Consider the following 16,150-nt stretch of genomic DNA (forward strand, 5'->3'; position numbering starts at 1 on the left):
CAAGCAGGTACACTGGATCATCCACAGAGCATGCAGTGTTTTTATTAGTGCTATTTCCTGAAGACGTTATAGTTTCCATCCAAACAAGTGAGAGTTGTTCTGGAAAAAATAGTCCAAATCCTCTGTACGCAGGCTCAGCATACAGAGGAAAATGCCTTGGTACAATTTCAATTAACAGGTGACTTTTAATTTGAAGGAATATGAGCATTAATAATTATGTTTCATAATCTGTTGGCTTATTGCATACCACTCAATTATTTTATGAGGTTATATAACTCATGTAAGGCAAAACTTTTGACATATCCATTCCAGTCAGTTGTGTAAGTGCCAAGAAAGTAAAATATATCCGTTTTTGACATTCAGCAGAAATTGAAATATTAAAATAAACTGACTTCCTCTGCTTCCCACTGCTAACAAGGCAGCAGTGAAAATGGCCCAGCTCATTGGTATTGTCATCCCCGTCTGAGCCAATCAGGAGCGAAATGTCACCTTGTTTTCAGCTGTAACTGCATTTTAGTGTCATTTTGAATGCTTTGAGCAACCATTTCCCCAAGCTCAGTGGAAATGGGAACAGCGGTTGGTGAGATTCTGTCTGTTGAACAGGTTTGTTTTTTTTTTTTTTGCCTCAGTGTTGCTGGATTTTCTGCTCATTGCTAATGGCGTTTCCAGCTTCTGCCACATTAAGACGCATTTGCTTTTTATTTCAGATTCGTGAACAACCAAACAATCCAGAAAGTAAATCCATCAGCACCGGACTCGGTAGCATAACATAAATATGCATTTCTGTATATTGTGTACCCGAGAGGCTTCCATCAATAGGAAATACAAAAATACACGAATACAGCCCCACAGGCAGAAATCAAGTACATGCTTTCATTCGCATCAAACAGTGTATAACTGAATCAGTTCATGAATAAGTAATCTATAATTCTGATGAATTTTGAACATTTTAGGGAATGTGGAAGCTCTATAAAAGAGGTTTATCATTAAAACTCTGAACTGTATTTCTCAGAAATTGTGAACTGACACAGCTGACTAGTCCTTTAACAGCTGGACATGAGCTATAAAGAGGGGATTTTGATGTCTAGTTGTGATATGTCTGTCACTCTGTCACCCCTCTGAGAGCCACTGACCTCAAAGCGTTCCACTCCCACCTCCTCTATTCTGCCTTCATCCACTTTTCCCCCTTTCTTCATCCTCTTTTCCTTCCTTTCTTTCCTTCTTAACATTTTTCCTCCTTTCCTTCGCTTCCTTTGCTTGTCTTTTCTCTCGCACATCCATATTTTCCCTTTTCTGTCTACTTCTTCTACACCTACTGACTTCTACCTTATATTCTTTCATCCTCTTTCCTAATTTTTTCTCCTCTCAAATGAATTGTCCTGCACTATTTTCACCTTTTGCTTTTTCTACCCTTTCCTCTTCTTTCTGTTCCTCCTATTCTTCCATCCATAAATTTTTCTTTTCTCTTTCCTCTTCTTCTCTTCATCCATCTCTTTCTTTAGCCCTTTTTCTGCCCCTTCATTCCTTGTCTCCTCTCACTCCACCCTTTCCATTCTCTTGACCTCTTTACCCTCCTCCCAACCCTCTCATTCTTTATCCTCCCCCTCTCCTTTATCTCTCATCCATATCTTTTTATCCCCTCAACCTCTCTTCCACAGTCCCTTATCCTCACCCCATCACTCCCTCTCTTTATCCTCTTATCCCTCTCTTTCCTCTCTCCTCCTCACCTTTCACCCTTACATCTTTCTCCACTTATTTCTCTCCCCTCCTCCCCTTATCATCATCTGTTCTCTCCATCCTCCTCTCCCTGTCATTACTTAGTGTCACCAAAAATAAATGCATGCTGTTAATGTGTGTGTGTGTGTGTGTGTATTTGTGTTGATTTTTGTGAGTCTAATAGAACGTGACACATAAGAAGCGACGCATGTTTTGTTGTTGTCTGACTCATTAATGCTAGCATTGTTGAAGTGTCTCCGCCCACGGTTGTAGTAGATTTTTGTACTTGTAGTAAAGCTTTTAAAGGCTCTTTCAGTCTTTGGAAATTTAAAGGAATATTGCACAATGTTTTGATGCCACTAAAGATTCAGTAGACTTTATTTGCTTTAGTACAATTTGTCATTTATCAAATGTCTTCTGAGGGTTTCAGGGTCACGTCATCTGTCACTTTAAATAATAACAAGTACATTATCTCTTTAAAATCCATTTTACATGACTAAACAAAAAAAAATCCATAAATTCTAAAGATTAACTGATTTTATTTTTTAACAAGGTCTTTGATCTTAATCCAGCACAGCCTGAAAAGGGTCATTTTTAATTACAAAGCTGCAGATTCAACCTTTCCATTCTCATATTTTTGAAACAATTTTCTGCTCCGTGTCTTTATTTTACAGGTTTAAATGTTTTGTGAAATACAGTTTATTGCGTGTGATTATAATTCATCATATGCTTCTGTAGGATGAAGGGATAATCAGAAAAAAATGGTATTATAAAAGGACAAAACTGAATGTAAGTGTGTGTGCGTGTGTGTGTGTGCGTATCTGTCTGCATGTGTGTATAAACAGAGCAGTAACTAGGTAGCTGCAGCTTGATGGCTCTATTTATAATACCCACCCATCTGTCTCTATTACATTAGAAAATTAGTGTGCATGCGTGTGTGTTTGTGTGTGTGTGTGTGTGTGTGTGTGTGTGTGTGTGTGTGTGTGTGTGTATGTGCTGCTGTTTTTTTCTCGCTGAAAGCCGGACAGCTGTCCTACTGTCAACAAACCCAGTGACACACAGTTTAACACGCACACCCACAGAAGCTCAGACCAGGAGGCTGGACTATGAGGACATTGTAGTAATTAGTGAAACTTTAAAATGTTGAACACCGGAGAGACACCAGATAGTTGAAAGTTGTTAGATAGTTGTAAATTAACCTTACAGTGACGTCACACTGAAGAACTTGAGGTTGTTAAAGCCCTGAATGACTTGTTGACATCCCATAGTTACTGTTAAGACTCATTTAAACCACCAGAAATCCTCGAGCTAACGACTTGAAGAGCAGCTTAGTCAGTGATGGAAAACCACTTGCCAGCAGTGCAGGTAGCTGTCAGCAGCTCATGGCTAATATGGTTTAAACCTGCAGCGCCACTGATGATTACAACTAAACATTTGCATGTATATGAAATTTACAGTTTCTTATTCACTGATTAAGCTGTGGAAAGTAGATATACATTGCTTACAGCTGGACAGTGTCAGAGCAGCGGTCTCATGAGTGTCTGGATGGTAGATAATATGGTACATTGTTTGTGATTGACATTGTTTCTGTTGTGTGCAGCTACTTTCTGTTACCTTTGCTTTCTTTATCTAAAATCTCTTCAAGAATTTGTTTTGGTGCTCTCTGCGATGTTATATTTTGGCTACACATGAATGTTTGTTATAGACTTCAATTTGGATGAATCAAATTGAAGATGATACAGTTGAAGTAGAGGCAAGGAGCCAGTGAAATATGGCTGGAAGAAAGGAGGCACGAAGAAAGAGGAGAAGTTGGCTTTGTTTATACCAGTTGTGCTTGCAGTTGAGCTGCAAAAACAAGGACAGTGTGTTTATATGTATAATATACTGTTGTTTGTTTTTGGGGTTTGAGCGCTTGGAGTGGGGTCCCTTATTTCTTGAAAAAAGAGGGGGGAAAATCCACCACTTTTTAAAAAAATATTTTATTCTGTAATTGTCCATAACTTTTTATCAGCTAAAGATTATAGTCTTAGTCATGATGATCTGCGTGCACATTTGTGTTATAGTTAAAAATCCATCTTTTCTCTAATCACGCCAGTCGCTCAGTTCCCAATTTCATTTTCCCTCAAATTCAGAATTTCAATAAATTATTTTAAGAACAGATGACAAATCTGTATAAAACATGGCAGCCAAATTATTGTAATGATTAATTAATTTGGCTGTGTTAGTTTGCATGTTCTCTGTGTGCTGGTGGGGGCTCTCTCGGGGGACTCCTGTTTCCCACCACAGTACAAAAGACATGTGTGTTAGGTTAATTGATTATTCTAGCATGAATGGTTGTCTCTCTCCCTGTGTTAGCCCTGCGATAGATTTGGGACCTGTCCAGGGTATCCCCTGTTTCTCACCCCATGACGGCTGGGATAGGCTCCAGGCCCCCCCTGCAACCCTGAACTGGATGCACATTTAAGAGGATGGATGGATTTATTAAAATAAAATAGTCAGGAGATTTAGTATTGCACTTCCATAGCATTGCCATCAAAAGCAATACGGCATTTCAAATGAGATCTGACTTGTATACTTATTGTGTATTTATAGTATGGGTCAAGTTTCAGTAATTCAGAGTCCAACAATTGCGAAAATGTAACTTGGTAGAGTCAAATTTCTGGAATCCTTCTTATCTGATAAAGACTTGTCTTTTAAACCCCACTGCCTCACAACACAGGCTTTAGGGTATAATGCTATACTCTAAAACATGCTTTACTGTATAGTGTATCAGTAGATGTCCTAATCTTCCATCCCTCATCTCACACTTTCATGGGCGATCTTGCAGTCTTTGGAGTTTCAGCATCTCTCTGATAGTCATTAAACCATAACTCTGGTTAATTTAAATGTGGTGTATTTCTAATGTACGTCCTTTTTGTGTCACTTTGTGCCATGCTAGCTTTGCATTTGTCTGTTGTGGGGAAGAGGGGAAACAGGGAGTTAAACAAAACATTGTATGAACAGTGTTAATTGGGGTGTCTTGTGCCAGCTCCCTGCTGTTTTCCAAAAGCTAGATTGCTTTGTTGTTTTTTTTGAAACACGAATCATTTGTTACTGAGATGGATCAGGAAACTGGCCACTTGAAACATTCATTTTGCTAACAGCTGTGGGATATCCATCTGGTACAGCCAGCTGATTGACCTAATCAATCACAGCATTCAGTGTATCTCATTCATCTGTGTTCACCAGTCAGGAATGCCTTGAGGGGTTTTCAATACATCTGGCACAAATGTCCACTTGGATTCAGGGATGAACTGATGAGAATTTGGTATTTAAAGGTGAAGGTCACTGCGGCCTCATAAAATAGATTTATGGCTATAATTAGAGAATTCACTCAATATTATTGCAGCGTTTCAGGGTAGGTTAAAATTATTAAGTGTTTTGGGCATTTTATATCCAAAAGGTCAAAGGTAAAGTCCAGATAGGCATGGATGTAAATGCCTCTTGAATGGTTCCTGAGTTCATAAAACTGCGAGGTGGTGTTTTTGTTACTGTTTGGTCTGGGCAGTCTTGGTGTGTTCTTTAAGTTGATTTTCTCCTGGATGATAGTGTTTATCAGAAGTCCCAAAGTTGGAATTATCATCATCTATTGAAACATGGAGATTTTTCAGGTCTGGTTTTAACAGATCCAATTCTTTCCAGCAAAACATTTCATTCTCAGTCAGCAGAGCAGAGCGCGTATAAACAATGAAAACAAAGTGTGCATGGAAGCCAGTTGTCATATCAGCCTGCAAGTAAAATGGTCTTTCCAGGCAGATAATTTTTGTGGTTTCTTTTTGTCAACCTCCAAAATGAACATCAAATTAAATCACGTAAAATGACTTCAGTGATCATATTCATTGTCCCAATATATACACTATTATTCAGAATCTCTACAGTAGAGGTGAGCTGTTAGAATGATCCCAAGAGTCACATTACAGGAAATACTCCAGGCTGAAATTAAACAGAATCGTGCATTCTTTAAGCGGGGATTTACAGCCTAATAACATATACAGCATGCAGCCCTAATTGGCATGCTACAGGTGTTTGTTTCAGTTGTATAGAGTGATGACACGACTGCCGGGAAACTGCCGGCTTCTGAGAACAGATAGAGAAGAAAAACAGAAAATGTAGATTTGAAGAAACAGTCTCTTTAGCAATAGTTACCTCTGCATGTGTTAACACACTCTGCAATCTCTGAATAAAAGGAGACTGCAGCTGTGGTTTTGTTTGCCTGCTGAGACTGTGTGTGTCTGCATGTGTGGGGTATGGATCTCGTTACCGAAGGTGCCTAGATATTAAATCATGCTCGCGCGCACACTCCTTGCAGCCTTCGTATTGATTTATACTGACCCGTGGTTGTGTGGTGGGCCGGTCATTAAATTAACACACCATTGGAGAAACTGATGACTCCACCAGACCACAAACTCAGCTAAGTGTGTGTGTGTGTGTGTGTGTGTAAGAGGGAAGGTTGAAGGGGGGGGGACAAAGAAAGTGCTCACCTTAGGTCATTACTTCCATACATAAAGACACACTCTTTCTCTGACACACACACATAGCCTCCATTCTCTCTCTGGATTAGAGGATTGTCCACAGAATGACTTCCAGACCAGAAGGCTCAGCTCATTTCTTAGCTGGAGGATTGTGGGAAACGTGCAGGCTCCTCCGGGGAAAACTGAGCACTTTTACCTGCACATTCATCTTCAGTGCATGTTAGCATGCCACGTCCCATTTACAACGAGTGTGATAAGACCTAAATGCTCTGAATATGAGAAAGTGGAACATACAGGCTGGGATATGCTGATAGGATGTGGAAACAGTGTGTTTTCTGTTTAGTTTAACAAGCGTGGTTTACTGTGTCTCTTTCTGTAAGCGTAGGATTAATGGACTCACCCAGCAATGGCAAACAGTACAGCGTCATCTTACTGCATGTACTGGAAGATAATGAATTACAGGTGATCCAGGGTGCAGCTCAGGCTGCTGTAGCATATAGTTTTTTAGATATTTTTTAAAATGAACCTTTATTTTATCAACATAGTCTCTTGAGGTCACGGTACTTTATTTTGGCCACAGTATAACACAAGCAAAACATGCTGAGTTGCTCATTGCTTAAGTATGAACTAAAGAACTTTGCTTTACGTGGTCACATGAATGTCTGTCTGTCTCTGTGTTACAAACTGGTAACCTGTCCAGGATGTATCCCACCTCTTGCTCTGTGACAGATAGGATAGGCTCCGGATTGGGTAAGTGGTAGAAAAGCTAAGCAGCTGATTGGCCAGTCAGTAAAGAAAATACTTTGTAAAACGTTCAAGCTTGCCCGTGTGGCAGTGTTTCCAGCCTTTTTAAAATAAAGCAGTGTATACTGACCAACCCCGCCATACCAAATATATGAAGAATACATATGAGCTGTCAGCAAATAGGAATTTTCTCCAATATGCCTCTTAGATTGTTTCAGCTCTTAGCCCTGAAGAGGTAAAACAGTTTCATGCAACAAATAAGCTAGTATTAGATGTCAAAGGAAAGTATCTATATTTCACTAGCAGAATATTCTTTTTTTCTTCTTTTTTGGTCCCATTAATCTTCTCAAAACCCCTTAAATTTATCTTGCCACATCTTGAGGTCCAAAACTCGAGGCGAGTAACCGTTAATGTAGAGTACTGAATAAAACATTAGTGACTTGCAATTTGAAAACACACTCCCCAGACAGTCTGAAGAAAATATTTGCCAGTCTTCACAGCAGCAGCAGCAGCAGCATGTACACACTGTGACTGTTAACGTGTTTAGCGCCTTTTAATCTGATTACTTCGAGCCTGCTTCATCAACACCTTAATTATCTTAATGGGAATAACATGTTTACCAGGGAACATTTGTGCCCACTTTGGTTCTTTTTCAGGACAAGTGAACACCCCGCTCAGGCGTCTTTTTATTAAACTGCTCAGGTCAAGGATCTCCACACATAGGCACAGCTGCTTTCAGTTTCCAGATTGTGTGAATCAATCCCGAAACAACAGCAGGAATATTAGATTTTTTTTGTTTGGGTGAGACTTTGGTTATTTTTTGGTTTTTGTTCCATTATTGAACACACCAGCTTTGTGGAACTGGAACACTTAATATTGTTTTTCACTGCAGCCTTTCACAGCAAGAAAATGCTTCTGATTTAGGGTGAAGTCAAATGAATCTCAGGGTAAAGAAACATCCAAAACAGCATTCACAACTATGATTAAATTAGATTAGGTTACATTAGTTTCAATTTGTTGTCACTGCATATGTCACAAGTACAGTGCAACCCTTTATATAGCCTTTATTGGATAGAAAAATGACCAAGATGCAGTGTTAAACAGGCCTGGAACATGAATAGTTGTGCCATTTATCATCGTCAGCTTCGACTTTCACAGGGGGCAGAAAGAAAATAACACATGTCCCTGACTGGTAAAATAAGAGTTAAAAATAGCCAATGATTGACTTTCACTCATTGAACTGGCTTCCTGTCCCCCTCCCACAGCAGATGGTTATCATGGCAATAAAATGACTGTGGCAGCTGGCCAGTGAGCAGAGAGACAGGTAGCAGGAGAAATATCTTTGATAGAGAAAGATCGAAGTGGAGCATCGTGAGAGGAGCTGAGATATTGTGTGTGGTGTGTGTGTGTGTGTGTGTGTGTGTGTGTGTGTGTGTGTGTGTGTGTGTGTGTGTGTGTGTGTGTGTGTGTGTGTGTGTGTGTGTGTGTGTGTGTGTGTCAGGATATTGGATCATATCACAGCAGGACGACTCTTATCAGATCTTAACATGCAAACTTGAACTCCAGTGTTAACTTCCTTTGCTTCAGGTCATGTCTGTGTGTGTGTATTTTGTGTGCCATCCTGTTGAGAATCAAATGTCCTCACAAGGGCACAGATGTACAGGGTGGTGGCATTTTTCTCAAAGCCCTTTGGGGTTCTTTTTTTAAGGTCAGGTGCATGAGAGATTCAGGGCACATAGGAAAACGAGTAAATATGAGCAACTTCATCATCAGCTGTTAGTGGAGAACAATGTAAAAAATATTCATTGGATTGGACTTAAAATTACTCAAAATTAATTGGACAAACTAGCATAATTTAAAAAATAAGGCTTGTTTTTAATACTTGTATCTGAAGTCTAGAACTGGACATCACCGAATGCTGCGTCTCCTCCCCACCATACTTTTCTGTTCCCATCATTCTCGGACAGGTTCATCTTGGTTTCATCTGCCCAAAGATTTTTTCCAGAACTGTTTTCTGGTAACGTCTAATCTGGCTTCCCAGTTCTTGAGTGTAACAAGAGGTTTGCATCTTGTTGTAAACCCTCCACATTTCCATTCATCTTGATTGTACACTTTGAAAGATTTACTTGTATTTATTTTTTCAGCCTAATGATGCCCTCCTTCGAATGCACCGACATCTCTTTAGGCCTCCTAATTTAAAGTACAGTGAATAACTACAAAATGTAGCACCTTGAATCACCTTAAAATAATATGTCTGCTTAAATTGTCATGAAATAACAAGGGAACAGACCACACCTGGCCGTGCAGCTGTTTATTAGTCAATTGCCTAATTAATTGTGAGCATCTGAAAATGGAGGACTGTGTATAAAAATGGTTGTTGTTCCTTAACAGTTAATGCAGTTTATTTCTTTGTAAAGCCCCCTTGAATTTAAGCTGTAAGTCTGCACTTGACTCACGTCCTGATCATTTGATTTAAAAGCTACTGTGGTTATGTACAGAGGTTATTTTCCAAAAAAGAACACATTCTAGTCTGTAAATGGTTCATGCTGTCAATAAGAGAAGAGAAGTAATGTTGAGAATGTTAATGTGTTGATGCTAAACCATTCAAGATGGAATGCTTGGATCACATAACTAAACACGTATAACCCCTAAACCTATGGTTACATATCCAAGAGTTGGGGCAGAAACATGTACATTACACCCCTGTTAATCTTTACTAAAAGCTCATTCACATAAATAACTTCAGTAAATAGTACACATAGAACTTGGAGCCCTTTCTAGCTCATTTCATGTTCTGAACCATTAAAATTCCACTTGAGAAACTTGAGAAAGTTTTGTGCTTTGTGATCAGCGTTTCAGTGTTCAGCTTTCTGTGAAACATGAAACTCTGATGTGTCGTTGCCAAGTTAATGTGCATTAAGTGCAAAGAAGCAGATCAGGAGCAACCAGCGTCTGCAGAGGAGTTACATGACTGTGACTCAGAGGAACATTCAGTTGAGGCGTTGCTCTACCATGTAATTTATCTCACAACAGTGTGTCATCAGGCTGAAGGTTGAATCTTTGGGTTGTAGTGTTGAGGTCCAAGTGAGCCCTCGCAAATACAGTAATTTGAGCACATTGAATGTGCAGCAGCAGAACACATTTGAGCTTTTCCTCCCACTCTGTTTACTGAGCTTATATATTGTGCTGTCTGTGTGAACACACACGTACACACTTGCATGCACAAAATGGGTCAGGTGGGTTGCTGATTATTCTGAGGTGATTTGGCACAAACACTACAATTTCTGTTATTAATTTAAGAGTTACCGCATGTCAACACATGCATGCATGCATTTTAACAAAGGCACACGATGCAGATAAATGCACACGTGTAAATGGACACACAAACACCCACACTTGCTCACAGTTGACACAATTTACTTGAATCCATTAAAGCAGAATTTACATAATACTGTCTCTGCTTAACTGCCTCTGCAGGGACACAACACACACATACACAGACAGCCATGTATACTGCAGTGTGGATGACCTTGCAGCAGCCACAAAGCAAAACTACTGCCTCTGTGGGTGGTGTGTGCGTGGGTGTGGATGGGTGGGTGGGTGTGTGTAGGGGTGGGTGGTGTTCTTCCCTGCAGGCAGAACACACATTATAGCTCTAATTAAGACACTCTGCCTCCATATGTGCTGGTCTGATATCATCTGTCAGGTGCCAGCAGGCTGTAATATTTATGGTGAGAGGTTTAACAAAAGCTGCTCTCAGACCAGCTGAAGTCTGAAAGCAGAATTGTTGATCTTATCTTACTGCTGTTGCTGCTTTGGAGGACTGGTGGTCAAATTTCCATGAGCTTTTCTGTGATGTTAATGGTCTTAAATGGTTAAATTTCTTGTTTCTGATGACCTTTTCAGTGATGTCAGCAGGAGGTCATAATTTAAACTTGCACACAAGAAACCATATATATAAAAACATTTTGTTTCCTAACTTTCTTGATATAATGTAATGTGGGTGGGTCAGAACCTCTGCAGTATTTTTCCATAATTCCCAACCAAATTCCACTGTTTTTTTAGCTTTGCAAAAGGAACTGCGTGCGTGCGTGTGTGCGTAAAATATACACTTCATTAGGCATTAAGTACACCTGTGCAGCAAATATCTAATCAACCAGTCACATTGCAGAATGAAGATGCGCTGCTGATGTTCAAACTGAGCATCAAAATGGGGAAGAAAGGTGATTTTAATTACTTTGAACACCGTGTGGTTGTCAGTGCCAGACGGGCTGGTCTGAGTATTTCAGTAACTGCTGATCTGCTGGGATTTTCCCACACAACCATCTCTAGGGTTTGAAGAGATTGGTCTGAAAAGGGTAAAATATTCAGTGAACAGCAGCTCTCTGGGTGAACATACCTCTTTGATGCTAGAGGTCAGAGGCCAGACTGCTTCGAGCTTGTTACAACCAAGGTGTGCAGAAGTGCGTCTGAATGTGTGACACATCGAATCTTGAAGCAGATGGGCTGCAGCAGCAGAAGACCACATCAGGTGATACTTGCATCACTTGAAGCTATAGCTTGGACAGGCTCACTAAAATTGGACAATAGAAGATGGGAAAAACTTGCCTGATCTGATGAGTCCTGATTTCTGTTGCAGCATTCAGATGGTAAGCTCAGATTCTGATGTAAATAACTTGAAAGCCATTCAGCCTTGTATTCATGGTTCAAGCTGGTGGTGCAAGTGTGCGGGCGGGAATTTCTTTGCACTCTTTGAACCCCTTAGTACCGATAGAACGTCATTTAAATGCCACAGCTGGCCTGAGTGTTGTTCCAGATCATGTTCTTCCCTTTATGTCCTCAGTGTATGCGTCTTCTGATGGCTGCTTCTGGCAGGATAACGTGCCATGGCACAAAGCTCAGACCATCTCAGACTGGTTTATTGAACATGACAGTGAGTTCACTGTCCTCAAATTCAAATGGCCTCCACAGTCACCAGATCTCAATCCAGTGTTAAGGTTGGCATCATGGATGTACAGCCAACAAATGTGTGATGCTCTCATGTCAGTATGGACCCGAATCTCTGTGGAATGTTTCACCATGTTGTTGAATGTATGCTGTGAAGCATTAAAGCAGTTGTGAAGGCAAAGGGGGGGAGGGGGGGGGGGGGGGGGTCCATCCCAATGCTAACAGGGTGTAACTAATTAAGTGGCTGTGAGTGTATATATGACAGGAAATAGAGAAATGCATAATATGACCCTATTAACAAAATGAAAAATGCAGTGCAAATAAAGTTTCTCCGTTTTCTTTCTTTTCTTATATTTATGTAATTATTATTATTATTATAGTAAAGCTATAATAATAATATAATCCACTGATTTCCAGCGATTGTGATGAAATATTTGTCCCTGTTTGTGCTTTTCTCATCAAATGAATTGTATATTAAAAAATGTATACATGGTTCTAAACAACTTTTTTTTACCCCCCTTACTGCTTCAGCTTGTGGTCTCATTGCATCATAACCATTTTTTATCCACTCTAGTCATATGTTTTACATGCAACGATAACACAGCATTTACAAGCATTTAAAAAGAAATAAAATCCATAATTAAATATAACATGTCTAATGTGAATACTGTTTATAGAGGCTTTGAAATCCTAGAAAGAGGACAGTCTTCAGTCAGAGAAATGATGAATGAATAAAAAGAAAAGTGTGCAGTTTTTAGCTTTATTTCCAAATGCTCTCAGTATGTTCTTACAGAAAACCACATTAGATGAAACAGTGCTTCTGTTGGCCCATCTGTTTCAGCTCAGCACTCTAACAGTTTGTTTGTTTTTTTTAAAATGTTGCTTTAAGTCCACACGAATGAAGTCCATTAGAGCAGTTAATGAAAATGGCTGTATGTGTTTGCAGGTCTGACGACAGAGGGCCTGTATCGTGTCAGTGGGAACAAGACCGACCAGGACAACATTCAGAAACAGTTTGATCAAGGTAAAACACTCAACTGCACAGACACGCGCTCGTAGCAGAGACCCATAAATGCAGAGCATGGAGTTTCAAAGCACAAAGGCCAGCGGCTTTTACTAGTTTCACAGAACGTGATTCAAAATTATTTTCCCATAAACTTGAATCGTGCCGTTTAAGAACTTGGGAGTTCTTTGGAAAACATTTCTCGAATCAAGCAGCGCATGTGTGATGTGTGCAATAAATTTAACCCGCAGAGAAAACTCCAGAAGCCTGATTCCAAACCTGACCATGCAGCAGAAGTGCTTAAAGAGAAACACATGCCCTGTGGAGTAGAGTCGAAACTGCTCATGATGGTTGGGGGGCCGCCAAACGGGCTGTTAGTATAAATAAAGTCACCACAGGCAGAAATCACCAGCACATGGTCAGCAGCGTCAGGCATTTTACAGCCAGGTGCTGAAATATGGAGACTTGACTGAGATGAAGTATGCATTGATTATTGAATCATTTCTGCAGTTTGTATATATCTTCTGCATTAAATTTCATGTGGCCATGCAGTCTCTGTTCAGGAGAATAGATTGAGCATATTCTAGGCTGATGATTTCATATTAAGAAACCATCTACCATTATAAAAGGGAAAAGTAACATTAAAGTTCAGTAGTAATTCAAGTGTGGTAACAGAGTAACTAATGCACAGCCTTAAAATGCCTTTAAGCCCTGACTGTTTAATTATTTAAAATAAGAAAAAAAAAAATCAAAACTCCACATGAAAAATTTTTTAATGGTTCAAAAATCTGGTGCTGGCTTCTCAAGTTAAAAAAAAAAAAAATTAAAGAGCAAAAAAACAAATATGGTAATTAACTTCCCTCCCTCTCTCCCTCTCTTTAAAACAGAGATACAAAATGTCTCGTCAGCATTGTTATTCCATCCCTTGAGCACTGGCACTCGCTTCAGTTATTCATTACTAAAAAAGGCAGATTCAGACTAAATGTATTCACATAATAGTGACTTATTTAATTTGCTTTTTTCATAATACTCTGTTGTATTTGCTGCTTTAAGCTTTTCTGACTATTTTTATTCCTTTGTTTAGATATATGTATATGCTTTTGTACCTCTGCAAAAGGTCGTGTGTGTGTGTGTGTGTGTGTGTGTGTGTGTGTGTGTGTGTGTGTGTGTGTGTGTGTGGGTGTGTGTGTGTGTGGGTGGCGTGTTAAAAATCAATCATCAAAATCTTCTAATGTGTGGCATGCAGAAACAGTTAAGGGTAAAACTGGCAGGTAAAAGAAAATTGTTTATTTCAGTGTGACTTTTTTTTTTTTGGTACTAATGTGGCCATTATTGTACTGGGTGGTGCTGCAAATTGGCTGGATGCAGGGTGGTGGCAATAGTTACTACTGGAATGTAAAATGAGAGTATACACCATTCAACATATAAGCTGAGTACGTGGGAGTAGTTAAAGGTTTAAACGTTCTGCAAAGGAGAACAGCTCAGGTGTGATGGGACAGCACTGGTCCCTCTCTTGTTTTAATATCCTCGTCCTTTTGCACACTCTCTTTACACACTTTCACCTCCTTCTTTCCTACCCTGTCCTTCATAAATTCATTTGTGCATTTCCTGTTGTTTATACCCCCCCCCCCCCCCCCCCTTCTCAATGCTCTTTATTTCTTTAGAGTAGTTGTAGCTCAGCATGTGTGTCAGCAATCGTTCAGGTGCACTGCGACAGCTGTTGGGTTACTTTAGGACCCTGTCCTATTTCTCACCGTTTCTCCTCCTTCCCCACATCGGTTGGCTGTTACCGTGTGTCAAAACAGGAAGCGATGTGCTTTTTTAAAAAAATCATGTATCTTTTTTGGACTATCAGAGTATTTTTACTTAGGGTTAATGAGATCAGTGTGTAGAGACTTCAAGCTCCTGACTAAAAAGATGACCCAACCCACTTTTTTTTAAAAAACCTATTTGTGAATGAAACAGAAATAAAAAGTGATGGAGCTGAAGCATCCCCTCTTTCTCATCATAAATAACAGAGCAACAAAAAGCTTTCATGAACTGGACGTGTATTCTGTTCCAGCCCTGCTGCTCCATCAGAGAAACACTCGGCCCTCTGTGCCTCCAGACAGACTGATGATAACCTCTGTTAGCTGTGATCAGAGAGGAGCTCTGTTCTCCTGCTCAGACACAAAAACTCAGCTGTGGGCCTCGCTGCTGCATCACCACAACTGACAAGCTCTTTAATATCCTTTCAAACTGAAACATTGACCCAGCAAAATCCTGCTGGACTCATATGCGAGGACATGAGCGCAGGTTATTGGTCCCAGATCCACAAATCTGCTCCACGCTCAGGCTTAACATGGATATAACAGACTTAGTTTCCGGGGCAGTTTATACACCTGGGTGGCTGCGATGTAGTTTTGTCATCTGTGCAGCCTAAACATTGAAGATGTAGCCGTTTAGGTCCACATCACCCCCTCTATTTTAAACAATGTCCGTCTGCTCCAGAAAAGCCACTCTGCTGCCGGTCATATGGAGTTTGTGCCATTTCTGAGTGCTGGGATGTTTGTGGTATTTCTGAGTCCAGCTCCTTTTCATTTTCCACCTTAATGTGCCCAAAGGAAGGATACTGTAGGTTAACTAATAACAAGTTACCACCTTTAGTATTTTAGCATTCTTTAACAGACAGTGAATCATGAACCACAGTAATCTCCTCTGAAATACTTAAAATAAATGCTTCTCATTGTCTTCTGCCCATTTATCACGTAACATGTAACATATTTAAATGCATTCCACATAAAGAGCAGACGGGTACTGCATAATATATTGACGTAAGTTTTATGTTAAAATGTTAAATCATGAATGTTTTCTCAGTAAATAATTTTCTTGTACTACAGAAATGCACCTTTGTACCTTGAGTCACATATATAGATGAAAACCTTGTAATGCTGTGGCCACCAGAGACTGTGTGATTGAACTTCAGCGATTTGAAGGGATGACAGGTGAAATATCCGTTAGCAACGACAGATCGGTTACTAAGGTCAGCTTATATCAGCTTGGAGGCAGGTGATTGAATCAGCAGCCAATTACAGTGTAAATGATAACTGGCTGACATGTGACAGGGTGGTAAATACATCAGAAGGTTGTCTAACTCTTATCGGCAATCAGCTGTGCATGAAGCTACCGTACAAACCTTCTAAATTACAATAATCTTATGGTTTATTATGGATTTTAGCTCTATTGATGC

The 16,150-nt window shown here is 39.9% G+C and overlaps 1 protein-coding gene across 1 annotated transcript in view; it reads left to right on the top strand.

Moving 5' to 3' along the window:
• Nucleotides 1-16,150, top strand: part of arhgap5 (Rho GTPase activating protein 5) — a 56,219-nt gene that overhangs the window by 27,051 nt on the left and 13,018 nt on the right. Inside the window, exon 4 of the mRNA XM_030718451.1 lies at nucleotides 12,865-12,942. Coding sequence (XP_030574311.1) covers nucleotides 12,865-12,942 — 78 coding nt within the window. The remainder of the gene's footprint in view (nucleotides 1-12,864; nucleotides 12,943-16,150) is intronic.

Source organism: Archocentrus centrarchus, chromosome 22, assembly GCF_007364275.1.
Source record: "Archocentrus centrarchus isolate MPI-CPG fArcCen1 chromosome 22, fArcCen1, whole genome shotgun sequence".
Taxonomy (NCBI): domain Eukaryota; kingdom Metazoa; phylum Chordata; class Actinopteri; order Cichliformes; family Cichlidae; genus Archocentrus; species Archocentrus centrarchus.